We start from the raw sequence: 27,911 nt of genomic DNA, 5'->3' as shown, positions 1-27,911 counted from the left end.
ATCTTTCTGGGGTTTCACCATCAGCCATGATCTTTCTGGGGTTTCATTATCAGTCATGATCTTTCTGGGGTTTCACCATCAGCCATGATCTTTCTGGGGTTTCACTATCAGCCATGATCTTTCTGGGGTTTCACTATCAGCCATGATCTTTCTGGGGTTTCACTATCAGCCATGATCTTTCTGGGGTTTCAGTATCAGCCATGATCTTTCTGGGGTTTCACTATCAGCCATGATCTTTCTGGGGTTTCACTATCAGCCATGATCTTTCTGGGGTTTCACTATCAGCCATGATCTTTCTGGGGTTTCACTATCAGCCATGATCTTTCTGGGGTTTCACTATCAGCCATGATCTTTCTGGGGTTTCACTATCAGCCATGATCTTTCTGGGGTTTCACTATCAGCCATGATCTTTCTGGGGTTTCACTATCAGCCATGATCTTTCTGGGGTTTCACTATCAGCCATGATCTTTCTGGGGTTTCACTATCAGCCATGATCTTTCTGGGGTTTCACTATCAGCCATGATCTTTCTGGGGTTTCACTATCAGCCATGATCTTTCTGGGGTTTCACTATCAGCCATGATCTTTCTGGGGTTTCACTATCAGCCATGATCTTTCTGGGGTTTCACTATCAGCCATGATCTTTCTGGGGTTTCACTATCAGCCATGATCTTTCTGGGGTTTCACTATCAGCCATGATCTTTCTGGGGTTTCACTATCAGCCATGATCTTTCTGGGGTTTCACTATCAGTCATGATCTTTCTGGGGTTTCACTATCAGCCATGATCTTTCTGGGGTTTCACTATCAGTCATGATCTTTCTGGGGTTTCACTATCAGCCATGATCTTTCTGGGGTTTCACTATCAGTCATGATCTTTCTGGGGTTTCACTATCAGTCATGATCTTTCTGGGGTTTCACTATCAGCCATGATCTTTCTGGGGTTTCACTATCAGCCATGATCTTTCTGGGGTTTCACTATCAGCCATGATCTTTCTGGGGTTTCACTATCAGTCATGATCTTTCTGGGGTTTCACTATCAGCCATGATCTTTCTGGGGTTTCACTATCAGTCATGATCTTTCTGGGGTTTCACTATCAGCCATGATCTTTCTGGGGTTTCACTATCAGCCATGATCTTTCTGGGGTTTCACTATCAGCCATGATCTTTCTGGGGTTTCACTATCAGCCATGATCTTTCTGGGGTTTCACTATCAGCCATAATCTTTCTGGGGTTTCACTATCAGCCATGATCTTTCTTGGGCAAACCACATTTCAAAGTTGGCCTCCAAAGTCAGTCACTGAATGGGCATCCTCCATTATGCAAAGTCCTTCCTTGGCCCACCTGAACTCGTATGCACCTACAAGGCCATCAGCCACAGAACCACCTTTAGAGGCCATTTTCCCCCGCAGAGCAGGGGTTGGCCTTTTTCGGGCACCATGGTCCCCTTTTTGAAGCAATGTTTTACGGCCGGATGCCCTTACTGCCACCAACCCTGTTAGTCGACTCTTGCGACACACAGGGAATTACCAGTGAAGTGGTACTCAATTTGCCGACCTCGGAAGGATGACAGGTTGAGTCAACCCCCCTGGTGTTAATTCAGCGATTGACCGGGATTCGAACCCAGGATCCTAGGATCCCAAGCCGGCACCCTAACCACTAAGCCAACACCAGGCTTGATGCCACAGCTTGAAGGAATATTGCTCTCCCCAGCGAGCTGGCGCCCTGCCTCACACCATGCTTAGCTTAATGCCATGGAAACCAAGGCCTTCAAGATCATTGGAATCTCTCGTGATGAAGCTGAGTATATGGACCTATCACTTCGCCATTGCCGACAGGTCACTGATCTCTCTGTCTTCTTCCACCTAATTTCTGGTCTTGCACCTTTTGCCCTATCCCTGCTCTGTTTCCCCCTTCCTCTTCCCCCCACCCCTCCCCCAAGTATCTGCTGGACACACACTCTGTCCACCAGCAACCCCCTCCTAATGAAACTGCCTAGATCCAGAATCACCCATCTACTCATTTGTTCCTCTTTTTCCTGCCAGTGGAACCAACCTCCACATTCTCTTCAATCTCATTCTTCCCTCCAGGTTTTCAAGACAGCTGTTCACCACCATCTCAGGTCATCCCCCTTCCAAAAGAATGATGTTTTCTACACCCATTAAACCACCCCAACCCCTCCCACAATTTTGCTTATGTATTGTTCCTTAATGGGTTCAAACATTGTTCCTATCTTGGGGGGTCAAACAATTCTTATTTTGGGGGAAATTTTGGAATTTTGGGGGAAAAAGCAAATTTCAAAGTTGGCCTCCAAGGTCAGTCACTGAATGAGCATCCTCCATTATGGAATTTTGGGGGAAAAAGCAAATTCCTATTTTGAGAGGTCAAACCTGGATCCACTTTGACCCCGGCAAACCCCCTTAGACCCCGATTTTTTTTAATGCCGTGAATAAACTTTAGTCACAACACAACAAATATAATTTGTGCCAAGTTTGGTCACAATCCCTTCAGCGGTTTCGGAAACGAAGTTGCAAGTTTTTAAGGATGGACGGACAGACTGACGATGCGCCATCGCATAAGCTCCCCTGAACTTCATTCCAGGTGAGCTAACTAGAACGTCACTTGGCAGCGCGCATACCTCAACAGTTTATTTTGTGTCCCACTGATGGGCCGAATCTGTATCCGGACCTGAACCAAAATCTAACCTGCTTGTTCTTGTCATTTAACCAACTCATCCACCAAGTTTAGTCATAACTCGTCCATAACTATTTTAAATATCATGTTATATATCGCTTTTTGCCTGATCTCTCAATGGTGAAGATTCACTTAAAAATTAATTAACTCCCGTATCTGAATCCCAATTCAGATCTTCACCAGAATCAAATCGATTTGGTCTTGTCACATACCCATTCTATCCACCAAGTTTCGTCCAACTCCGTCCATAACTTTTTGAGATATCCTGCTATATATCGTTTTTGGCCCTATCTTCCAATGGTGAAGAATCACTTAAAATTTTAAAATAACTTTCATATCCGAATCCATAATAATCAGATCTTCACCAAAATCGAATTGATTCATCCTTGTCACACACCCAACCTGTCCACCAAGTTTCGTTCAAATCTGTCTGCAACTTTTTGAGATATTGTGCTCTGTATTGTTTTTGGCTCTATCTCCCAATGGTGACGAATCACTTGAAAAATTCTACTGGTCGGATCCGAATCCGGATCTTCTCCAAAATCTAATCATTTCGTCCTTGTCACATACACTACCGCTCTTCCAAATTCCATCCAAATCCGTCCACAACTTTTTGAGATATCTTGTTCACAGACAAACAGACAGACAGACAGACAGGGGTGAAAACATAAACTCTGGCGGAGGTAACACAAATGCCGGTAGACGGTACACCCAGTTTAATGTCCATCCGAGGCCTAATCATTTCGTCCTTGTCACATACACTACCGCTCTTCCAAATTCCATCCAAATCCGTCCACAACTTTTTGAGATATCTTGTTCACAGACAAACAGACAGACAGACAGACAGACAGGGGTGAAAACATAAACTCTGGCGGAGGTAACACAAATGCCGGCAGACGGTACACCCAGTTTAATGTCCATCCGAGGGACAGCAGACACAATGATGCTTCACCCTGCCTGCGAGACAGCATGATGACAATTTGTAGCTAGGCCAAGTTTAGAATCCAAGCTAGACAGCTCGGAGGAGAGTGTGCGTACCTTTAGGCCATCCTTGAGCTGGGAGAGGATAGCAGTAACATGTAACAAAGTAACAGTAACAAAGTAACATGCTTTGACCCTAAGTCACTGAAACAGGTCATACCAATCATCAATATTGACATCAAAGCAATGTCTGTCATGAACTCAGCTGAAAAATACATCTTGAAGATTCTGCATCGTCATATAAATATGGTGACAATAAACCACCTTTAGAGGCCATTTTTCCCCGCAAGCGGGGGTTGGCCTTTTTCGGGAACTGTGGTTGTTGTTGTTTTTTGGTCCCCTTTTTGAAGCAATGTTTTACGGCCGGATGCCCTTCCTGACGCCAACCCTTTTTGCCGCCTTTAGCGACAAACAGGGAATTACCAGTGAACTGGTACTCAATGTAATGGTGAACTGGTACTCAATGGTGACAATGTAATGCAATAAAAATACTTTTACACATTAAACGACTATTACAAAAATCAAAGTTATATTAAAACGATACATTTATAGCAAGGACATTGTTATATCAGGATGCGCAGAAACACAGATAAAAAATTCCACTCCGTGCAAAAAGCATATGGGTTATGCACACCCACCTGAGAAAAGTTTTCCTGTTTGAGATGTGCAAGGAGGGGTTGAACAGTGAAGGGTTTTCCTATCAGCACCGTTACTCTCTGCAGGGAAAGAATAATCGCTTGAGCACTCTCACAAAGTGGGACACAGCAATATTTATGCAAAATGGGAGTAGGAAAAATTTATTTCCTGCCCGGTCAAGTTACTGCCTCCTGCACAGAGGTCCTTTGAAGAGGATTCCTTGTTTCAAGACGAGGTGAAGGTTCTGCTAGTTTTTCGTCTTCTTTTTTTTTGGAGCCCTTCATATTTAGTGGCTCTCAGCCTTGTTTATGGCGAATTTCAATCAACATTCGTGTAATTGGATAGCGAGATTGGATAGCGAAAAGAGGTAGACCTGGCACGCTTTTCTTGAATGAGTAGTGAGACTGCAAAGCACAGTATTGATTTATTGAAGGCATTGAAGAGGGTGAAAAGGGAAGGGTGCCAGGCATTGTTGAAGTGTGTACAGAGATGATAAATGCAGTGGGAGAAGTCGGAGTCAGTTGGACAAAGAGGTTGTTGAATGTATTTATGAGAGAGGATTAAATTCTGGAGGAGTGGAGGACAGGGTTAATTGTGCCGATATGGAAGGTGAAGGGAGATGTTCAAAATCCTGGGAAGTACAGGGGCATTTCACTCCTAAGTCATGTCATGAAGGTGCTGGAGAGGGTTATGGACGGAAGGAAGAGTGTGGAAAAGGAGAATGGAGAAGAGCAGTAGGGATTCAGAAAGGGTAGGGGAACGAAAGATGGGATGTTTGCACTGAGACATCTGGTGGAGAAGAGGTTTGAGGTGCAAGATGAAATGGCATTGGGGTTTGCAGATCTAGAGAAGGCCTAAGATACTGATCCCGAGAGAGATGGTGATGGTGACACTGAGATGGATGTGTGTGCCGGAAGCAGAAGTTAGGTTGGTGGAAGGGATGTACAAGAGAACAAAGGGGAAGAGTTTTGGTTGGTCCTGGGATGTCAGAAGAGTTTAGTATGAACATCGGTTTGAGGCAAGGAAGTGCTCCCAGCTCATTCCTGTTTATCATGGTGATGGAGCTAGTGAGCAGGAAAGAAAACGTGAAAGATATTCTGGGTGGGATATGTGAAATGCTGGCTGAGATGGGCTGATCACTTGGTGCGGATGGGGGAAGAGAGAATGGCAAAGAGAGCGGATAGGTTGAGGGAACAAGGTAGGAGGAAAGGAGGTAGACCATGGTTGAGATGGGAGGATTGTGTGAAGAGGAATATCAGTAAGGTGGGTGTGGTGAGAGAGGGGAGAGAGTTGGCTGAGGCCAGAGGGGAGTGGAGGAGCATCGGGGTCAAGGCAGGGTAGGAGCTTGCTGCCATTGGACCTGCAGCTATTGGCTGCCATGAGAAGAAGAAGGAGGGACGATTTTTGTGTAATTAACTCTGCTACCAATGGTGGATGGAGGTTATGTTTTCACCCCTGTCTGTTTGTCTGTGAACAGGATATCTCAAAAAGTTGTGGACGGATTCGTACAAAATTTGGTGGAGAGGTTTGGTGTGTGACAAGGACGAAAATGTTTAGATGTTGGTGAAGATCCGGATCATATAATTTTTAAAAGTGATGCTTCACCATTAAGAGATAGGGCCAAAAACGATAAATAGCAGGATATCTCAAAAGGTTATGGATGGATTCAGATGAAACTTGGTGGACAGGTTGGGTGTGTGACAAGGAATAGTTGCTTCAATTTAGGTGAAGATCCGAATCCGGATCAGCGAATTTTAAGTGATACTTCACCATTGAGTGATAGGGCTAAAACCGCTACATCACATGATAGGCCTATCTCAAAAAGTTGTGGACAAATTCGGAGAAAATTGGTGGACAGGTTGGGTGTGTGACAAAGACACATCAATTCGATTTTGGTGAAGTCCGAAGCCGGATCTGGATACGAGAGTTAAAAAAACATTTTTTTAGCCTACCTGAGGTATGCACTCTACACTCTATACACTATTGATTAATACACTCTATTGAGTGCCAATCTAGTTTTACCAATTGATCGGCTGGTTCTCCTAACTAGCATTTCTTACGTTTGTTGTTTTCTATTTGATAGAGTTGTGGTTGTTCACTGAGTTCGGTCAATCTGATTTCTTCTGCTTTGTTGGCCCATTATTCTTCCAATCTACACTGCTCTTCATCATCCTCGTCTTCCCATTTCTCCTCCATTCTGTCGTTCTCCCTCCTCTTTCCGCTCATCACCATCCGCCGTTCTCGTTTTCATCTCCTCCATATGTATAGGTGTACCCGGTCCATGCCAGAATGCCGGGTCTGCTACCTCTCCCTGGGGTGGGCATGCATCTGCAATCTCCATCACACATCCTCTTTCACTGGGCTCCCAGTGCTGCCTCGTGTTTTCAGCTCCAGCTTTGCCGCATAGCCCTTGCCCACTGCCAAGTCCCCACAATCCCTCTCTCCACTCCCCTCCTCCTCTCCCGCGATCCCTCAGCTCCCATCATCCTCATATTGCAACTTGTTGTCTGCCCTCAAGCTGTTATTTCCTCCATTTTATTCTCAGTCAGGTATCTATGGATTGTTGAAGCAATCCTCTCAAATTTATGAAGTGGCACCAACTCCTTCCTGATGGCCAATTTTGTTTTCTTCAGTTGGTCCATCACTCTTCCCTTCCCCTCCCCCCCAACCCCCCCCCCCATCCCTCCCTAACCACATATCCCCACTGCTCATGCGTATAATACGCTTTACAGTGAAGGATGATTTCATTGTCCTCGACACTACAGCTTTCTTTATTTAAGCTTATTTTCTGGAGCTTTATTTTTAATTTCTTCCTCTGAGAGAGGTAGCGCCTTTCCAGCTTCTTGTCTCGGTGCAGATCCCTGCGCCCCATCCTTCTCCGGTGCTTCAGTAAGGGTTTCTCCTTCTGGGATTAGCTGTGCAGGCCATTAGACAGCCCGACCAAGGCGAGAGCAGCATCATAATCACTCAGGGCTTATTTCCCTCTTGCCTCTCTATGGCCTACAAAACCAGCAGCATCCGTCGCCAGCATGAAAAACATTCGGCGCTCCAGGCAATCCGTCAGACATACGCCCAATCGTGGAGTTCCTCCCCGATCTGCAAAGCTGTGTAAGCCCCGCGGCGACCCATTGTTTCACGCCCCATTGAGTCCCTCTTCTCTGGCCACGGCACCCTCCTCGCTCTCCAAGCTCTCAACTCAGATGTCAGGGGGTCCATGCGATCCACTGGAGACATGACCAACCATGAAATGACGTCTTGATAGCATGCAGGCCTCAAAATTGCGAGTACCTCTCTGAGGCTTATGCCTCCACCTCCCAGCGAGCGTCTCCCCCTCGTTCACATTGCCAGCTTCACTTCCAGAGCACTCCCCTTCACTTATCCCTCCTTTCACCGCCAATATTGAGGCCCTGTAATCATCACTAATGGACTCGGGCAGAGAGTGGAGAGGAGGAGGGGGGGGGGGGGGGGGGAAGGTGAGAAAGATGGTGAGACGAGGTATTTACGTCTCAACGCCATCGTGCATGTGTGTGTGTGTGTGTGTCTTGGATGACACATGAGAGGGAATTGGATAGCAATTGAGAGCACAATGGATATCACATCAGTGGGAAGTGGATGTCAAGTGAGCAGCTAGCAGATGGAGAGTAGGCAGTATTGATGGTCAAGTCAAAAGATGGTGAACAGCAAGTTAGAACAGACTGACCTTTCCATACCGTGGATAATATGGAGACTCATTTGGCAACACTTCGTCCATCCCTAAAGAACAGAATGGACATGTCAAGTACAGCAGAAAAAGAGGATTAGCAGGTGCAGTGTGAAAATACAGCAGTGGGGGACAACCAGCAAATACAGCATGATATTGGATTAGAGAAGAGGTTACAATGGGGAATGAAGAGGTTGAGATGATGAATGAGATTGGAATGGGGAATAAGGAACTGGGAATATTACAGTTTCCACATTTTCTCTTGAAATGTGTAGGTCAATTGTGTGCCAGTGAAGTCTCCTTTTCCTTGTCCATAGGTCAAATGCAATATGTGAGCTAATTGTAAAGGAATATGAATGTTTACTTAGATGATGTCAAGGGTATGAATAGGATTTGTAATGGATGCCAAGCAATTAATACATTAAGTTATAAAAGGATATACATATATGGATAAGGCACAGACATGATAGGGCACATAACCATCTCCTATACATAAGTATTCCTGCATAAATCAAGCCACTAGGTCTATGTGAAGATATGCGGGCCTCAGCTAAGGACCACCATGTTTGTGATGCTTCAGGAAATTGGTGCCAAGCCAAATTCGGACTTGTATCACATCTAAAGATTCACAGATGCTGATCAACATGCATTAAACAAGCGTTACGCCTAGGTCCCCCGTCGGTGAAGTGATGTGAGTTGACAAAGTGGAAGACACAAGGCGGCCATCTTGGATTTTGACGTGGCGACCCAATTTTCAAAAGCGTTCTCCCTTATGGGTAGATACACCCACACACACCAGATTAGAAGTTAGTAGTTCGTTTATTTTTCAAGATATTTCGCTCACAAGGTTCAGACATACATGGCGGTGGCCATCTTGGATTTTGATGTGGCGACCCAATTTTCAATAGCGTTCTTCCTTATACGTAGATACATCCACACACCAGATTAGAAGTTAGTAGTTCGTTTATTTTTCAAGATATTTCGCTCACAAGGTTCAGGCATATATATGGTGGCGGCCATCTTGGATTTTGACGTGGCGACCCAATTTTCAATAGCGTTCTTCCTCATGCCTCGATACACCCACACACCGGATTAGACGTAAGTAGTTCATTTCTTTTTCAAGATATTCTGCTCACAGGGTTCAGACATCTACTTTTCAAGATATCGCGCTCACAAGGTTTAGATATGGTGACAGCCATCTTGGATTTTGACGTGGCGACCCAATTTTCAATAGCGTTCTTCCTTATGCGGAGATACACCCACACACCAGATTAGAAGTTAGTAGTTCGTTTATTTTTCAAGATATTCTGCTCACAAGGTTCAGACATACATGGCGGAGGCAATCTTGGATTTTGACGTGGTGACCCAATTTTCATTAGCGTTCTTCCTTATGCGGAGATACACCCACACACCAGATTAGAAGTTAGTAGTTCGTTTATTTTTCAAGATATTCCGCTCACAAGGTTCAGACATTCATGACGTCAGACATACATGGCGGCGGCCATCTTGGATTTTGACGTGGGTTGCACCCACACACCAAATTAGATTTCGGTCCTTCGCTTACGCACGCACGCACGCATGTACGCACACACGCACGCATGCACACATGGACGGACACACGGACGGAGGGGAAAACCATAATCCCCCTTTCGCTCCGCGGTGCGACGGGGGACAAAAAGTAAATCTGTATAGAAACATGTATGTAAACTTACCAACGTGCCAAAATGGTAAAATGATGGGGGTTCGTCGACACTCTGTAAGCAGACGGCCGATCCCTGCAGAAACAAAGAGAACAAAATGTTATTTTACTTATACATAAAATCAGTTCCTCATCAAAATAGCATTTACAGTTGTAAATAAAAAGATAAACAAACAAAATTAAACAAAGAGTGAAAGCCTTTAGGAAGTAACAGTAAGAAATGCCTTATCAAAATAAAAGTGGAATCGTAATTTTGTGGCCACTTACATCTTACATGTGCACATAGAACCCTTCAATTGGTCAATACATATCGACGTGATGGAGATCGTCGTAGACTGCCGGACACTACACGACGGTGCACGACTGTTGCCAACAACTAGTTGTAAAAGTTGAACATGTTCAATGAACATGTTCTTTGACGATGATTGAAGATGCATCTGAAAACCTTGTTGATTATGGTCATCAACCACTGCCCATTACATGATTGTCAAGGACGTTCACAAACTAAACTTGCAGACAGACTTGTTGCATTGTGTCGGCCAGTGTGTGGCAGCCTTAGACCAACTTGGAGAAACTAATGCAATTTCAGAAAAACACTAAAATTGGATATCCAGTGATGTTAATTTGTGGAAGCCATGCCGGTCAGGTGACCGGAAGTGTGTCAAAATGGCCGCCTTAGTCATTTTTGGGGAAAATCGTGTAAATTCCTCCATAAATCTTCTCCAGACCCACCAGTCAGAATGCTACTAAATTTGGGTTACAACATCAGTACAATAGTACATGGTCCTGATGTTAAATGCAGAAGCCACACCGATCACGTACCTGGAAGTGTGTCAAAATGGCGGACTTAGTAAATTCTGAAAAAAAAAATTTCTCCAGACCAGTTAGAATGCTACCAAATTTGGGTTACCTTATGCCAGCATCCAGATAAGCTACAGGTCCAGTTGTCATATTTTTCTCATCTATATGGGTGTTTTCAGGGTTCCTCAGCTAAGAGGGCATACAGGTCATAAACACACAAAATTACAGCCACGTGTCACGATTTGTGTTGCAATGCTTTTGCAGCTGCTGGTCAAATACAGCTTATCCCATTTGCTAATGTTAAATATGTTACACATACCCCATTTGATTCGGAGGAACTCCTGGGTGAGGTTCACTTTGCCTGCAGACAGCGTTAAATTGAATAAAAACATTAGAGTTAGAGCACAAACAATCCAATGAAAACCAAATTTGTCAAGAAATGGTGAATGGTGATATGAAGTCTCCATTATTCTTTGAGGCCTGACAACACTTGTAGGGGTCCTCCATATATTTATGTAATACATAAGTGGGTGGGTTGCCATCGTTATATAGTATTGGGTGGGTTATATAGTATTTGGTGGGGGTGTGGGGGAGATGGGGGGGGGGGGGCGAGGGGGAAGGGGGTGGGGCAGGGACAGTGGAGGGAGGGTGTTGTCTCACAAAGCATTATTAAATTTTTGGGTCGGTCTTTGGCATTGGCCTCGTGTTAAGGCAGGAGTGGGAAGGTATCTAAAATTGCTAAAAAATGCATTATGTAATGTATGGAAGGCCACATATGCAATAATGACACAGTAAACTAAATAAATGGCCACGGATGAGAGCATGGCTATTAATTTAGAAGTTATGATGAGACTGCACAAAAATTGCAAATATGAAAGATTAGCATTGCAGAATTACTGACGTAGAAGTGAAGCTCATCTTACATATAAAACCGAGTTTGCTATCTTGCTTGATTATTATAATTAATATGAATTATTATTTATATAATTATTGTTATTATTATTATTATTAATACCATTATTATTTTCAAATAATAATGTTATCATTATTATGCAATTTATCATCATTGTTATTGTTGTTACTATATTTACTGTTGTTATTAGAAGCGGCCTTGGAAAAACACTATGATAACATGAAATGACGCTCAAGCTATGCCATCAATACATATTTAACCTAGAAAGAGCAATCAGAGATTGCAGACTCTCGCCAGGACGTATTTTCAGTGTTTTTTTTATGCCTTTTGTGTTAAAACAAAATATGACGGCCAAACCACTTGACCGATGGCGTTATCATTATTTTTTTTCTCCACCAATTTATCCCTAAATGATGCTTAAGAAATTTCATCTTGATCGGATGAAGTTTTGTACTTGTCAAATTATGACGTCATAAAGGAGGCACCAATGACATCGTCATTAACATATGTTATTCCACATGAAGAGTTCTTTACAATGAGCCATGTGTCAATTTTTTATATGCAGCACTTTCGGAGATATAGAGGTGCAATTTTTCAGTTTTTCCAAGATGGCGGCTGAACCACGTGACCGATGACGTCATCATTCTTTTTTTTTTCTCCACCAATTTATCCCTAGATGAAGCTCAAGAAATTTCATCTTAATCAGATGAAGTTTTGCAGTTGTCGAATTATGACGTCATAATGGATGCACCTATGACATCATCATTAACATGTTTTATTCCCCATGGAGAGTTCTTTACAATGAGCCATGTCTCGATGTTTTCTATGCAGCGCTTTCGGCGATATGGAGGTGCAGTTTTTCGGTTTTTCCAAGATGGTGCCCATACCACGTGACCTATGATGTCATAAATATCATTACAAAAATTCTACAGGTGGAGTTGCACCTATGGTAAAAAAATTTCTTGTTAATCGGACCAACGGTTGCAGAGAAAATCATGTTTATTCTGTGCAGACAAACAAACAGACAGACAAACAGACAAACAAACAGACAAACAAACGGACTCAAATGCAATACCCTCTCCTTAGGCGAGGGTAAAAAAAATTATTATTACTGTTGTTGATATTTATATTATTCATAGTTCATATTCATAAATATGATGTAATAATAATATTATTATTATTATTATTATTATTATGCAATTATCATTGCACTTTAATGGTCAACAGGAGGAAGCAAATTATGCTTAACATTCAAACTATAATAATTTGACTGATTATGCAGGAACTCCACATATAAATTTAACTGAAACCATGGAAGAAGACAGCTTCTTCATTTGGAAAGCTCACCTTCTGGAAAGATGTGGACCCAGTCTCCAGAGTTAAGTTTTTCCAGAAGTACATCCATTCCTCTTTGATACACACCCTCCCCTGCCGGGCACAAATGAATCAGTGCTTTCTTCGATTCAAGGCTGCATAATTCGATTCAACTATAAGGAGAACAGGAAACAATGAGCTAAATGTTTTGCAATTGTCTCAAAAGAAAAGAAACACAAAAGAAACGAGAGCGGCCGCTTATAACTGCGAGCAGTTATGCTGGGTACCGAACGACACCTGTGCCAATAACGATGCCATCCTACACCACCTGTTCTGATGACGATACCATCGCCCGCCGCCCGTTGCAATGTCGATGCCATCCTATTTTGTCATTTTTATCAAAATATATTTCTCAAGGCTAGTCCATCCCAAGAACTGCCACTTATAACCGCGAGCAGTGATTTTGACGTGGGCGCTTACAAAACTGCAAGCAACAAAGAATAAAGTTTAAGTATGACATCATAGTTTCATGTGGTTTGGCAGCCATATTGAATAGATGGAAAACATTTAAACATTTTTTTCTCTGTAACCACTTCACCAATTGATGCGAAACTTTTAAAATATCATCCACTACCCATGTGGAGAAAGTTGTAATCACAATGATGTCATAAGTCACGTAGTTTGGCAGCCATATTGGATTGAAGGAAAACCTTTAAAAATCATTTTCTCTGAAAACACGAGTTCTTCCAAAAGGCGCTGTTATTTGCTGCACCTCCAAAATTGTGAAAGAGTCAGTAAAGAGCAATGCATGATAAAAACTTTCATGAAGAAGCACAAAAATTTGATGCTAAAAGCATCGTGCGCTCATATAAGGGCCAGATGCATGAATGATCATCTGATCAGGGACACTGCCTTTTCCCTTCCCTCTAGTAATATATGAAAACTTCCGATCTGACTTTTCATGATGAGTCTTTTCAAAATGTCTTTTCAAAATTAGCACCAGCCTGTGAAAAAGCACTCTTTTACAATGTTTTTCACAGGTGACAGAGGTAATACTTTTACTTGTTATGATACAACGTAGTACCCAACAATATCACCAGAGAAAGAGAAACTTCTCAGAAATCCCATGTTGAGTTAAGTTTAAGTGCGAGTGTAAATACTGGATTTATTTTATGAGAGAAAATGTATATTTTCTTCGAATAAAGCTGCATGGATTAATTGGTAAAGATAACTTGAATAAAATGTGAAGATAACTTGAATAAAGTTAACAAGTACCACGTCGAACCACAGAAGCCAAACAGTTCAATCTTGGTTTCATCAGACCACATAATCTTGTTTCTCACAGTCTGAGAGTCCTTTAGGTGCTTTTTTGCAAACTCCAAGCGGGCTTTCATGTGTCTTTCTCTGAGGAGAGGCTTCCGTCTGGCCACTGTGCCATAAAGCCCAGATCGGTGGAGTGTTGCAGTGATGGTTATCCTTTTGGAAGTTTCTCCCATCTCCACACAGGATCTCTGGAGCTCAGCCAGAGTGACCATCGGGTTCTTGGTCACCTCTCTTACCAAGGCCCTTCTCCCCGGATTGCTCAGTTTGGCCGGACGGCCAGCTCTAGGAAGAGTCCTTGTTGTTCCAAACTTAATCCATTTTAAGAATTATGGAGGCCACTGTGCTCTTGGGAACATTCAATGTAGTAGAGATTTTTTTTTGTAGGTTTCCTCAGATCTGTGCCTCGACACAATCCTGTCGCTGAGCTCTGCAGGCAGTTCCTTCGACCTCATGGCTTGGTTTTTGCTCTGATATGTATTGTCAGCTGTGAGACCTTAGATAGACAGGTGTGTGCCTTCCCAAATCATGTCCAATCAATTTAATTTACCACAGGTGGACTCCAATCAAGGTGTAGAAACATCTCAAAGATGATCAAGAGAAATGGGAGGCACCTGAGCTAAATTTCAAGTGTCATAGCAAAGGTTCTGAATACTTATGTCAATGTGATATTTCAGTTTTTTCTTTTTAATAAATTTGCAAAACGTTCTAAAATCCTGTTTTCTCTTTGTCATTATGGGTTATTGAGTGTAGATTGATGAGGGAAAAAATGAATTTAAACGATTTCAGCATAAGGCTGCAACATAACAAAAAGTGAAAAAAGTGAAGGGGGCTGAATACTTTCTGAATGCACTGTATCTTTTACTCATCAAATTTCTAAATAGAAATTTAGAAATATGTGAATGAGTTTTGCAAGCACATATCCGTAATTCATTGATCTTTTAACATTATTGTTCACAGGACCTGAATATTCTGCTAGTTGTTGTAAGGGCTATCATATTATATTGCAAATTGACACAATAGTAACATGAGAACTTAATAAGTCATGTTAAAACTTCAAACAGGCATGCAATTAAATAAGAAAGTCCTTATTTAATGTATATGTATTTATTTCCCAATTTGTGATATATGAGAAACCATACGCAAGACTTTAAAACTCAGTCATAAGACAAATTGTTGCATGCGGAGCTTGTTGCCTCAGGGAAACAATTATCACTCGGTTGCTATGACAACCACATTATTTGTCAAATTGCAAACTCATCATTTCCCTTACAAGGCAAAAGATCATTATAATGAATATATATATATATATATATATATATATATATATATATATATATATATATATATATATATATATATATATATATATATATATATACTGTATATATATATATATATATATATATATATATATATATATATATCTGTATATATATATATATATATATATATATATATATATATATATATATATATATATACTTGTTGTTTTCATGTTTTGTTATGCATTATGTTTTGCACTCTGTCAAAGCGCCTTTGGGCTTCATGAAAAGCGCTATACAAAATAAATGAATTCTTATTATTATTATTATATATATATATATACATATATATATATATATATATATATATATATATATATATATATATATATATATATATATATATATATATATATATATATATATATATATGTATATGTACAGACTTGGCATTTAATATGGAATATTTTTTTTGTGGGGGTGAACTTACTTTTCAAGATGACTTAGAACCAAAAGTTCATTGGAATTATGCTGAAATTATTCTAGATTTTGTTAATGTGACCTTACCACATTTGACATTTTGAAGCAAATAAATTGATCCTTGAAAGTGATGTCAACTGATATCGAACTCAATTCACGGACAGTACTGTGTTAAACTTCTGTGCGTTTTCCAGAAGTATATCTTTATTTTGCACATTAGCCAAAAATGTTTTTAACAAAAACAAAAGTTAAATTACAACTGGGATTACGGACAGTAAAATTACAGTTCAGTACTTCATGTAACCCCCACGAGCATTCAGGAGAGCACGTACACGTTGAGGCATGCTGTTCACGAGATTTGCCAAGGTTTGGACAGGAATCACTTGCCATGCAGTTACAATAGCCTGCTGCAATTCACGCACAGAGGCAGGCTGCTGGTCCAAGTTGTCGATTTGACGCGTTAATTCTGCCCACAAGTTCTCTATCGGATTCACATCCGGGGACATGGCAGGCCACTCCATATGCTCTACACCACGGTCAGCAAGAAAGTGTTGGATCATGCGAGCACGATGAGGCCGTGCATTGTCATCTTGGAAGACAAAGTTTCCTCGAAAGGCTGCACGAACAAATGGAAGCAATGTTTCTTCCAGAATGGCCCTGTGCTTGAACTGGTTCAGGTTTCCATTCAGAACAACCAGGTCAGTTTTGCCCCCTGCATGAAAAGCAGCCCAAACGGTCACCCCACCACCTCCAGCTTGGACTCTTGGCACTATACAATCTTCGTTGTAGGCTTCATGCACTTGTCTGCGCACTCGGACGCGGCCATCTTGACGATAGACAGGAAATCTAGACTCGTCACTGAAGATCACATGATTCCAGTGTCCTGGCTGCCATTGACGGTGCTCTCTGGCCCAATGCAATCGGCGCTGGCGGTGTTGTCTGGTCAGACGTGGCTTTCTCAGGGGACGCCTGGCACGATAGCCTGCTTGAACCAGTCGTTGGTCGACTAGCCTTCTGGATACAGGCACATTTGTCAGTTGCTGCCACTCAGCCCTAAGCCGATTAGCTGACTTGGTACGGCCATTGCGGACTAATCGGTGCAGCTGGCGATCATCCCTCCTTGTGGTTCTGCAGGGACGTCCTGGCCTCGGTATTGGAGTAGGGACACCCCTCTCAGCATTTCGTTTCAGGATCTTTGACACCTGACCTTGAGTGATGCCAGACTGCCAAGCAATAGCACGCTGTTTCATGCCGGAATTTCATAAAGCCACCACTAAATGACAAACAGCATTGTCGAGTTGACGGACCATCTCCAGGGGAAGCGGCAATAACTTTTGTAGACGTGCAGCAGTTGTTTTCCACTAATACAGAATGCAACAACCCTTATATACCCGATTGTGAAGCCAATCGTCAAATGTACCTGTCCGTACATTTTGTCACGCCACCTGTGATATAATCCTGTTATTGACTTCTTGCTGCGACAGACAATCAGTGACATGGTTCTTTTAACAAAGAAATCACCAAAGCTTAAAAGAAACTCACCAGAATGATATACCGAGTTCAGAAATTAAACCCAGGTCAAGAAAAAAAAACAATTCCATATTAAATGCCAAGTCTGTATATACAGTCACGTGAAAAAGTAAGTACACCCCATGTAAAGTTTTGACTTTTTCAACATATTTCAACATACAGCTATTTGATCTTCATTTCAACAATATTGATAGATAAAGGTGATACAATATAACAAATATCATGAAACATTTACATTTTGTAGTCCATTGTATAATTTAAATAAACATAAATGCAAATTTCGCTTGTGGAAAAAGTAAGTACACCCCTACATTTATCACTACTTCAAATACATAAAATTAGAATTAGGTGCACCAGCTCAGGTGCAAATGATTAGAACATCGTTAGAGAGGATCTTGGAGGAACCTGTCTTATTTAAACCTGACATTTAGTTTAGTTTGCTCTTTGTTGTTGAAGTGTGCGGCATCACCATGCCTAGATCCAAAGAACTCTCTGAGGCTTTCACAAAGACGGTTCTAGATGCCTACGAGTCTGGGAAGGGGTTTAAAAAGATCTCCAAACAATTTGAAATCAATCATTCGACTGTCTGGAAGATCATCTACAAGTGGAGTTGATTCCAAACAACTGCCAACTTGTTCAGGCCAGGCCGCCCCAGCAAGTTCAGCCCAAGAGCAGACCGCAAGATGCTGAAAGAAGTCTCTAAGAACCCCAAAATGTCATCACGGGACCTCCAGGTAGCTCTTGCCACTGTTGATGTCAAAGTGCATGAGTCTACCATTAGAAAGAGGCTGCACAAATTTGATCTACATGGGAGGTGTGCCAGGAGGAAACCTTTTCTGTCCAGAAAGAACATCAGGGTGAGACTAAAGTTTGCCAATGAACACCTAGGCAAAGACCAGCACTTACGGAACAATGTACTCTGGACAGATGAGTTAAAGGTAGACCTATTTGGCCACAGTACCAGAAGACATGTTTGGCGAAAACCAAAGACAGCATTTGACCACAAGAACCTGATACCAACTGTAAATTAATCATGGTGGTGGAAATATTATGGTTTGGGGCAGCTTTGCTGCATCAGGGCCTGGGCAAATCACCATCATAGAATCCACTATGAATTCTTCATTGTACCAGAGGGTGCTTGAGGATAATGTGAGGCCATCTGTCGGAGAGTTGAAGCTCAACCGAAGGTGGACCTTGCAACATGACAATGACCCTAAACATACCAGTAAATCCACCAAGGAATGGCTGAAAAGAAAGAATGGAGCGTTCTGGAATGGCCAAGTCAAAGCCTGGATCTAAATCCCATCGAGATGTTGTGGGGGGATTTGAAACGAGCTGTGCATGCAAGAAACCCCTCAAACATCACACAGCTGAAAGAATTCTGCATGGAGGAGTGGGCAAAAATTTCTCCCAGTCGATGTCAGAGACTGGTAGACAGTTATAAGAAACGCCTACTTGAGGTTGTGTCTGCCAAAGGGGGCAATACCACCTATTAGAGCCAAGGGTGTACTTACTTTTTCCACATGCGAAATTTGCATTTATGTTTATTTAAATTATACAATGGACTACAAAATGTAAATGTTTCATGATATTTGTTATATTATATCACCTTTATCTATAAATATTGTTGAAATGAGGATCAAATAGCTGTATGTTGAAATATATTGAAAAAGTCAAAACTTTACATGGGGTGTACTTACTTTTTCACTATATATATATATACATATATATATATATATATATATATATATATATATATATATATATATATATATATATATATATATACAGTATATATCTATCTATAATTCCAGTAATCTCTGTGTGTGTGTGTGTCTGTGTGTGTGTATGCGACCGCTGTTTCTCGACAACCACGGGTCCGATATACTTGAAACTTGCCAGGTATATTGCTGGGGACCCGAGGATGTGCCTTTTCAAGGTTTCATATTAATCGGAGAAGTAGTTACCGAGCTATGGCGATTTCTTTACCAAACTCCGCAAGCCGTTCGCTTTGGACCAAACCATTTCATGTAAATAGAGGGGGGGGGGGGGATTGTCACCGTACTCGCAAGCCGTTCGCTTTGGACCAAACCATTTCATGTAAATAGAGGGGGGGGATTGTCACCGTACTCGCAAGCCGTCCGCTTTGGCTTTGCGAATGGACCAAACCATTTCATGTAAATAGAGGGGGGGGATATAATTTTGTACGGGCATGCCCTAGTATATATAAATGGAAATAATATACAAGCACTCTCTATTTTACTACTAAAGACAAGGATTTTTTTATATGGAATATATGAATATATTTTGTAGTTTAAAAAAAAGTATAAACTTGTATATATATGTCGTTACAAAAAGGAATTGCATAAAAACAGATTAGGGGATTATCAGTTAAAGGACATATGCCTGGAGGAAAGAGCTGTACACGTGGTCGTTATTTGGGATCGGCTTTTAGGATTTCTCTACACCTTCTTTCTTGAATGCAGACTAACTTTTGATCAAAACCATAATAAACTATAAGCTTTCATTTATTCTCAACTCATTCATTTGGATTATTTGATTCAGAGTGTTTAAATTATTGCTTTTGGAAAGAGACCACTGGGAACCCAACCCCAATTTAACTCAAAGTGCCAGAGATAACTCTCCTACCCAAAAACTACTTGATGGAAGTCAGATTTAAAAAAAAATAGACTTCCACAGTGTACTCTGATGAAGTTATACAGGAAGTGATATCATATCCTGTGAGACAAAGCATTATTGGTAAAACGAGGATGGTGACCAACATAGTCATGGGTGTTGTGGAGTAGAGGCGTGTATGAATAGGTTTCTTGTGAAGTGGAACATCAAAACTGCTGAAATTCACAGGAGACTATGCTCAGTTTGGTGAAGCATGCCCTTTCGTGAAGATGGATGTTCAAATGGTGCAGTGAATTAAAGAAAACCATGTCTGTGAATTGGTGAGTGATCTTGAAAATTTTAACATGTAACCAACTACTGATGGTCTCGAGTGCAACCAACCGACTGCACTCAAGTAGACATGCAAACTTCGCAAACTTCAGTGATTTGCCAGAATACGATATGTGGAATTGCAGAGGCGTTTAATTTCATTGTTGATGGTGATGAAACAATCATTTGTTCTCATTTTGAATTTTCAATAATGTAAATGGAAAGTGCATACTGAAGGAGCTCACGGTTGATCAAAAGTTAACTGGCACAGCCGCTGCAACAGAGCCATTGGAATGCTACCAACAACACAACAGGCATTTTAAGGCCATTTTCCCTCCTTGAGCAGGGGTTAGTCTTGCGGTCCCCATGACAATCTTCTCCATTTTGCCCTATTTTCTGCATCTCTCCTTGTTAACCCCCTTGCCCGCATTTCTTCTTCCACCATCTTTAGCCAAGTCTTTCTCGGTCTTCCCCGTCCTCTACTTCCTTCTCGAATCATTTCCATCACTCTTCTCAACCAGTCACTTTCATCCTTCCTCAACACATGACCAAACCATCTCAAACTGTTTCTCTTCACAGCATCCACCACAGGCTCTATTCCCATCATCTTTCGCAATTCATCATTTGTCTTCCTCTCTCTCAACGATACTCCACACATCCACCGAACCATTCGCATTTCCACCCTTTCCAGCCTTCGTTGCTGCTCTACGTTCATTACCCATGTCTCGCTCCCATAAATCATAACACTTCTCACACATGCAGCATACACCCCTTTCAGCTTCAACGACACTCCCCTCCTCGTCTGATGATGATGCTACCAGATGGAGGGAAATGATTTCTTGCAGATTATATCATGTGATGAGACTTGGGCCCATCATTCCACACCAGAGTCAAAGCAATCTTGCATGGTATGAAGACATTTCTGGTCCCCACCAAAAAACTTTTTGAGGTTCAGCCATCAGTCATAAAGGCTTATGGCAAAATTGCTTTGGGACCTTAATCTCTTGTGATTTTAATCTATTTGGACCACTCAAAGGGCAACTGGGTCACATTAAGTTCACAATTGATGAAGATGACAAAGCACGTATCCTAAAATATCCATACCAGAGATATCTCTACAGATGGCATCAAGGCACATACCTAAAGAATTGTGAAGTTTCATCAACCCCACATGCACTCATCCAGATAAACCTTGAATCACCCTCGCACATGCTATGCAGCAATGAAGGTGTAAAGATTAATCTCTGGCAGATTAGATTAATCTTTTAACTCACCTCTGCACACAGGCACACACTTGCCCCGGCTAAAGAATCGAGAGTGGAACTCTCCTGTGAAGCAGATGTCTGCAGCAGCAGGGATCCTACCGAAAGAAAACAAAATACGCACAGATAATTTCAGCTCGCAAAACTTCTTGCAAGAAAATAAAAATAGTCCTAGCATTGATGATGACATGAGATGCACAACAGAATAATGGAGCTGCTGATCTATTTGGCAGGGATTATGCTGGATGCTTTGCCGTTGCCTTCCAAGCAGTCAGTCTGGGCATGAATTTGGAATTTCGCCAAAGCGTTGGTGAAAGCTCATCTACTCTTTGTGAATGACACCGTGGGATCTTTAATGCCCACCAATACTGACGGATGAGACACCCAGTTTAACATCCATCCGAGGGATGGAACACACATTGATGAATCACCCTGCCTACAAAATGCCAGGATGGCAGGTTATAGCTGGGCTAAGATTCAAACCCAGGCTACACAGCTCAGAGGCAAGTTTGTACACATCTAGGCAATCTTGCCAGCCATTCATAGCATTAGAAGAAAAAGAAAACTGCCTCATGCTCTGGGAAACCAATCTCACTGTCCTCAAAAGCCAGCCACAGACTGGGTATCCTCCATTATTCTGAGTCATTCCTTGAAAAATCAGAGCGACTCACATCCTGCAAGGCCTTTGCTGATAGATCAATGAAATACTGCTCTCCATTATGGGCTGACAACCCAGCATCAGATCTATATCTCCTGAATTCCGCACAGTCTAAAGATCTCAACATATTTTGCATTTCCTACAATGAAGCACAAGGCACATGTTGCTCTCACATGGCAAACAGATTGGTGGCCTCTCTATTTTTCACCACCTATCTTCCAGTCAAGCTCAATCTGCTTTCTCAGCATGCAGACCCTCACCCAGCTTCGAGTGGATACAAATATTTTCACAGGAAACCCCATCTGAGTTAAACTTCCAAAATCCAGCTTACAGCAAACCACTATTATTTTGTTCCTCTTTTCTTCAATTTCTGGAACTGCCATCTTCAGGCTGTTCAATCTCACCCTTCCTTCTAGGGCTTCAAGGAGGCGGTGCACTACCACCTCATGTCATCCTCCATCCATACTCATAATTTCATTGTGTGTATCAATATGTGTGCGTGTATGTGTGCGTGTTGGTTGTCATCTCCATATGCGGGTTTCAGAAGGTGGAATAGAGCTTTCCCAGGTCTCAAAGTATCTACATTCGTGTGTGGATGTGTGTATATATATACAGTTGGACCCCGTTATTCGCAGTTCCGTTATTCACGAGTTCCACGTATTCGCGGTTGATAAAATGCGACCTGTTTCTCTATTTGCGGAAAAGTGTCCCGTAAATTCGCGGATTTTTTTCAATTCGTGGCCGTGTCCCACAAAATCCTGGTTTTTGGGGGACACAAAAAAAAACATTTTCACGAGCCGCTAGCTTGACACATTTATAAAACCCATCTTTCACCAGCCATGCACAGAGCAGCTGGACATATGTAAAAAAACATCTTCTATGAGCCGTGAGTATGACCTGCTTCTACATTCGCTGCGCTGTGATTTGGGTTTTCATGGCTTTCGCGTGATATCCCATCATTCACACTGTAAACAGCTTTGAGGGATATCCCACCAGCTGCATAACACGTCACCCCTGCAAGTTACTGTACAGAATGAAAACACTCCACAGTATCTATTAGTGCAATTAGCTGTCTCACCTTTCCCCATTGAAACAATGGCACGGCATTCATTCGCGGATTTTCATCGACATTCGCGGATTATCGCCGACATTTACAGGTTTTGCCTCGCCATTTCCGGGACTTTCATCGACATTCGCGGATTATCACCGACATTCGCGGATTATCGCCGACATTCTTGGGTTATGCCTCACCATTTCCAGGACTTTCGTCGACATTCACAGGATTTCCCCTCGCCATTTCCAGGACTTTCAACGACATTCACAGGTTTTGCCTCGCCATTTCCAGGACTTTCATTGACATTCATGGATTATCGCCGACATTTGCGGGTTTTGCCTCACCAGATTATCGCCGACATTCACAGGTTTTGCCTCGCCATTTCCAGGACTTTCATTGACATTCGCGGATTATTGCGGACATTTGCGGGTTTTGCCTCGCCAGATTATCGCCGACATTCACAGGTTTTGCCTCGCCATTTCCGGGACTTTCACCAACATTCGCAGATTATCGCCGACATTCGCGGGTTTTGCCTCACCATTTCCGGGACTTTCATCGACATTCGCAGATTATCGCTGACATTCACGGGGTTTTCCTCGCCATTTCCAGGACTTTCATTGACATTTGCGGATTATCGCCGACATTTGCAGGTTTTGCCTCGCCATTCGTGGTTTAATTCTCGATCTTCGCGGATTTTTGCAATTCAGGAACCAATCCCCCCTTTTTCCATTGAAACAATGCCCCGTCATTTGCGTTTTCGCAATTCACAGCATTTTCCAGGAACGTATCCCCCGCGAATAGCGGGATCCCACTGTATGTGTATATATATATATATATATACACACACATATATATATATATATATATATATATATATATATATATATATATATGTATGTATGTATGTATGTATGTATGTATGTATATATATATATAGTCACGTAAAAAGTAAGTACACCCCATGTAAAGTTTTGAATTTTTCAACATATTTCAACATACAGCTATTTGATCTTCATTTCAACAATATTGCCAGATAAAGGTGATATAATATAACAAATATCATGAAACATTTACATTTTGTAGTCCATTGTATAATTTAAATAAACATGAATGCAAAATTCACATGTGGAAAAAGTAAGTACACCCTTACATTTATCACTACTTCAAATACCTAAAATTAGAATCAGGTGCACCAGCTCAGGTGCAAATGATTAGAACATCGTTAGAGAGGATCTTGGAGGAACGTGTCTTATTTAAACCTCAGACATTTAGTTTGGTTTGCTCTTTGTTGTTGAAGTGTGCGGCGTCACCATGCCTCGATCAAAAGAGCTCTCTGAGGACTTCAGAAAGAAGGATGATTCTTCAGAAAGATGCCTACGAGTCTGGGAAGGGATTTAAAAAGATCTCCAAACAATTTGAAATAAATCATTCGACTGTCCGGAAGATCATCTACAAGTGGAGAAGATTCAAACAACTGCTAACTTGTTCAGGCCAGGCCGCCCCAGCAAGTTCAGCCCGAGAGCAGACCGCAAGATGCTGAAAGAAGTCTCTAAGAACCCCAGAATGTCATCACGGGACCTACAGGTAGCTCTTGCCACTGTTGATGTCAAAGTGCACGAGTCCACCATTAGAAATAGGCTGCACAAATTTGATCTACATGGGAGGTGTGCCAGGAGGAAACCTTTGCTTTCCAGAAAGAACATCAGGGCAAGACTAAAGTTTGCCAATGAACACCGAGGCAAAGACCAGCACTTCTGGAACAATGTGCACTGGACAGATGAGTCAAAGGTAGAGCTATTTGGTCCCAGTACCAGAAGACATGTTTGCCGAAAACCAAAGACAGCATTTGACCACAAGAACCTGATATCAACTGTAAAGCATGGTGGTGGAAATAATATGGTTTGGGGCAGCTTTGCTGCATCAGGGCCTGGGCAGCTCATCATCATAGAGTCCACTATGAATTCTTCATTGTACCAGAGGGTGCTTGAGGATAATGTGAGGCCATCTGTCGGAAAGTTGAAGCTCAACCGAACGTGGACCTTGCAACATGACAATGACCCTAAACATACCAGTAAATCCACCAAGGAGCGGAGAAGGGGTAGGGTGGAGGGGGGAGGGAGGGGGAGGACGGAGGGGGAAGGGAGGGGGAGGACGGACGGGGGAGGGGGAAGGGGGAGGGACAGTCAACAATGACGTTGCAGTTCTCATGGTCGGAGAGCAGCACAACAATCGCGACATCGTCCTGCATCTTCGAAAGAGCACGAAGCGGATTTTGGAGACTCACCGATCCTGTGACCCACGTCCTCCAGTACCGGCGTTGCCGGGCGGGGGAAGGGAGACCCGCACATTCCCAACCCGTACATTCGCCCTCTCGACTCAAGCTCGTATTCGATTCGTATTCGAAATCGAAAGGGGAAATGCTTCGTATTCGAATTCGTAAACACGAAATATGAATTAAAATTTAATTCATATCGCACAAAATCGACACAAAACACGGTCGCATAAAGGTGAAAAAACGCAATGGCTTTTCGCCCTGAATTACGTGCAAACGTGTGACGTGTGACGGGATGGAACATCACGTGATCGCTCTGAGCAAATCAGTGAGCTGCTCGCACTGGCTGAGATTAGCGGGTACTTCGCTGAAATGCGCTGAGGTAAATATGAATAAAAAATATGGATCTCGTCAAATATTGTCTCGGCCATGTTCGTCCCAGGCTCAATGGCCATGTCCATGCCAAATATCAAGCACGTGAGCCTCTCCGTTTCGGAGTCTATCGGTGACATTACACACACACACACACACACACACACACACACACACACACACACACACACACACACACACACGCACACACACACACACACACACAAACTGTGTTTTATATATATATATATATATATATATATATATATATATATATATATATATATATATAACTGTAAGAAATAGTAGAAACTCCAAAGTACGAGCAGGGCGTCTCATTTGTATTGAATATATAATCGTTAGATTAAATAAGACGCGGACGTAGCTTCAGGACGTCGATCTTTAATTGTCGACAAGCTTTCGACCAACAAAGGTCTTCTTCTGAGTCAGCCCCAAGCACTTCCGTCGAACTTGGGGCTGACTCAGAAGAAGACCTTTGTTGGTCGAAAGCTTGTCGACAATTAAAGATCGACGTCCTGAAGCTACGTCCGCGTCTTATTTAATCTAACGATTATATATATATATATATATATATATATACACATGTATGTGTGTAAGTGTGCGCGTGGAAGTTGGTATTGTTGCCTGCTATCTCCATACGTGGGTGGATTTCACGAGATGGAACGGAGACCTTTGAGGTCTCAAAGTATCCCCGTGTGTTGTATGTGTGTTTTCTGTGTGTGCGTGTCGTTTGCATGATGTCATGAAATGGGTGTGTGTTTGGATGCACGTGTGCATGTGTTCAGTGCATACGTGTGTGTTTCAGTGTATGCATGTGTTTCGTTGAATGAATGTGTTTTTTTCGGTGCACCAAGCGTTTGTGTTTGGGTGCATGTGTGCATGCATACCCATGAGCATGTGCGTGTGTCTGAGAATTGTTGGTTTTTGAAAATCAGCTGAACTTTGTTTGCATTTGTTTATTTAATAAGAAAAACAAAGACTTTTTTTTTTTTTTTTTTTTTTTTGTATACTGAATCGAGGCTCGTGAAAGAGCTGACATTTACTTCACAAACAAATCAACCAGACAAACAAAATATATAAAAAGAGGGAGCGGAAGACAAGAGAATGGGAAGCACACAAACACTTGAGAGCACACAACATTTGAGAGCAGGGAGATGTGTGGGAGGGAGAGGGCTCGGGGGGAGGAGGCGTGGGAAGGGGTAGGGGGGTGGGGGGTGGGAGAAGTATAAAACACAAGGACACCAAGGACTTCCAGGTCAGAAGTTGGTATTTCAAAAAGTGGAATTGGGGTGAAATTATCGGTAAGATAGAAAAGATCAAGGTTTTGGATGGGGGAAGATAAGAGATGGTGGTGAACAGCTGTTTTAAAGACCTGGAGGGTGGAGTGGGATTGAAGAGAGTGAGGGAGTTTGTTCCAGAGGCGGGAGAAAAGAGGAATGAAGGAGCGAAGGTGAGCAGAGAGTCTTGATTTTGGCAGTTTAACCATAAGAGGGTTGCAGGCAGATCTTGTGCGACCTGTAGGAATATTTGCGGGACAGAGCCCAGAGAGAGCTGGGGGGGCAAGGCCAGAGAGGAGTCGGTAGAAGACGGAAAGACCACCAACCTGCCTGCGGTGAGTGAGTGAAAGGCCCTTGGAGTTAGCTTCATCGCGGGAGATTCCAATGATTCTGAATGTTTTGCTTTCAACAGCGTGAAGACGAGCTAGGTGTGAGGCAGGAGCACCAGCCCAGAGGGGAGAGCAGTATTCCATTGAGCTGCGGATGAAAGCCTTGTACGTGGTGAGGAGCTCAGGTGTGCCAAGGAAGGACTTCGCACGACGGAGGATGCCCAGTCGGCGACTGGCTTTGGAGGCCAGATTTGAAATGTGGTTTTCCCAGGAAAGATCATGGGAGATAGTGAGACCCAAAAGTTTGAGTGACAGAACTTCTTGGAGAGGATTATTCAGAAAGTAGATGGGAGGGTTGTCCAGTCGGTCTTTTCGGAGAGACATTGTAAGA

General features: G+C 42.4%; 1 protein-coding gene across 8 annotated transcripts in view; it reads right to left on the bottom strand.

Annotated features, from left to right (window-relative positions):
• Positions 1-27,911, bottom strand: part of TAFAZZIN (tafazzin, phospholipid-lysophospholipid transacylase) — a 62,261-nt gene that overhangs the window by 12,851 nt on the left and 21,499 nt on the right. For 6 of the 8 annotated variants that reach the window (XM_068112568.2, XM_078775963.1, XM_078775960.1 and 3 more), the window contains 6 exons: positions 21,550-21,635; positions 12,768-12,848; positions 10,827-10,868; positions 9,720-9,782; positions 8,008-8,060; positions 4,310-4,387 (listed from right to left, as the gene is read on the bottom strand). In XM_068112568.2, the coding sequence (XP_067968669.1) occupies positions 4,310-4,387; positions 8,008-8,060; positions 9,720-9,782; positions 10,827-10,868; positions 12,768-12,848; positions 21,550-21,635 (403 nt within the window). The remainder of the gene's footprint in view (positions 1-4,309; positions 4,388-8,007; positions 8,061-9,719; positions 9,783-10,826; positions 10,869-12,767; positions 12,849-21,549; positions 21,636-27,911) is intronic. The other 2 variants (XR_010983984.2, XR_013623082.1) reach the window with 1 other exon arrangement.

The sequence above is a fragment of the Myxine glutinosa genome, chromosome 4, assembly GCF_964187855.1.
Source record: "Myxine glutinosa chromosome 4, kmMyxGlut1.1, whole genome shotgun sequence".
NCBI classification, from domain to species: Eukaryota; Metazoa; Chordata; class Myxini; order Myxiniformes; family Myxinidae; genus Myxine; species Myxine glutinosa.
The sequence above is the reverse complement of the archived record's forward strand: the minus strand, read 5'-3'. Positions and strand labels throughout refer to the sequence as shown.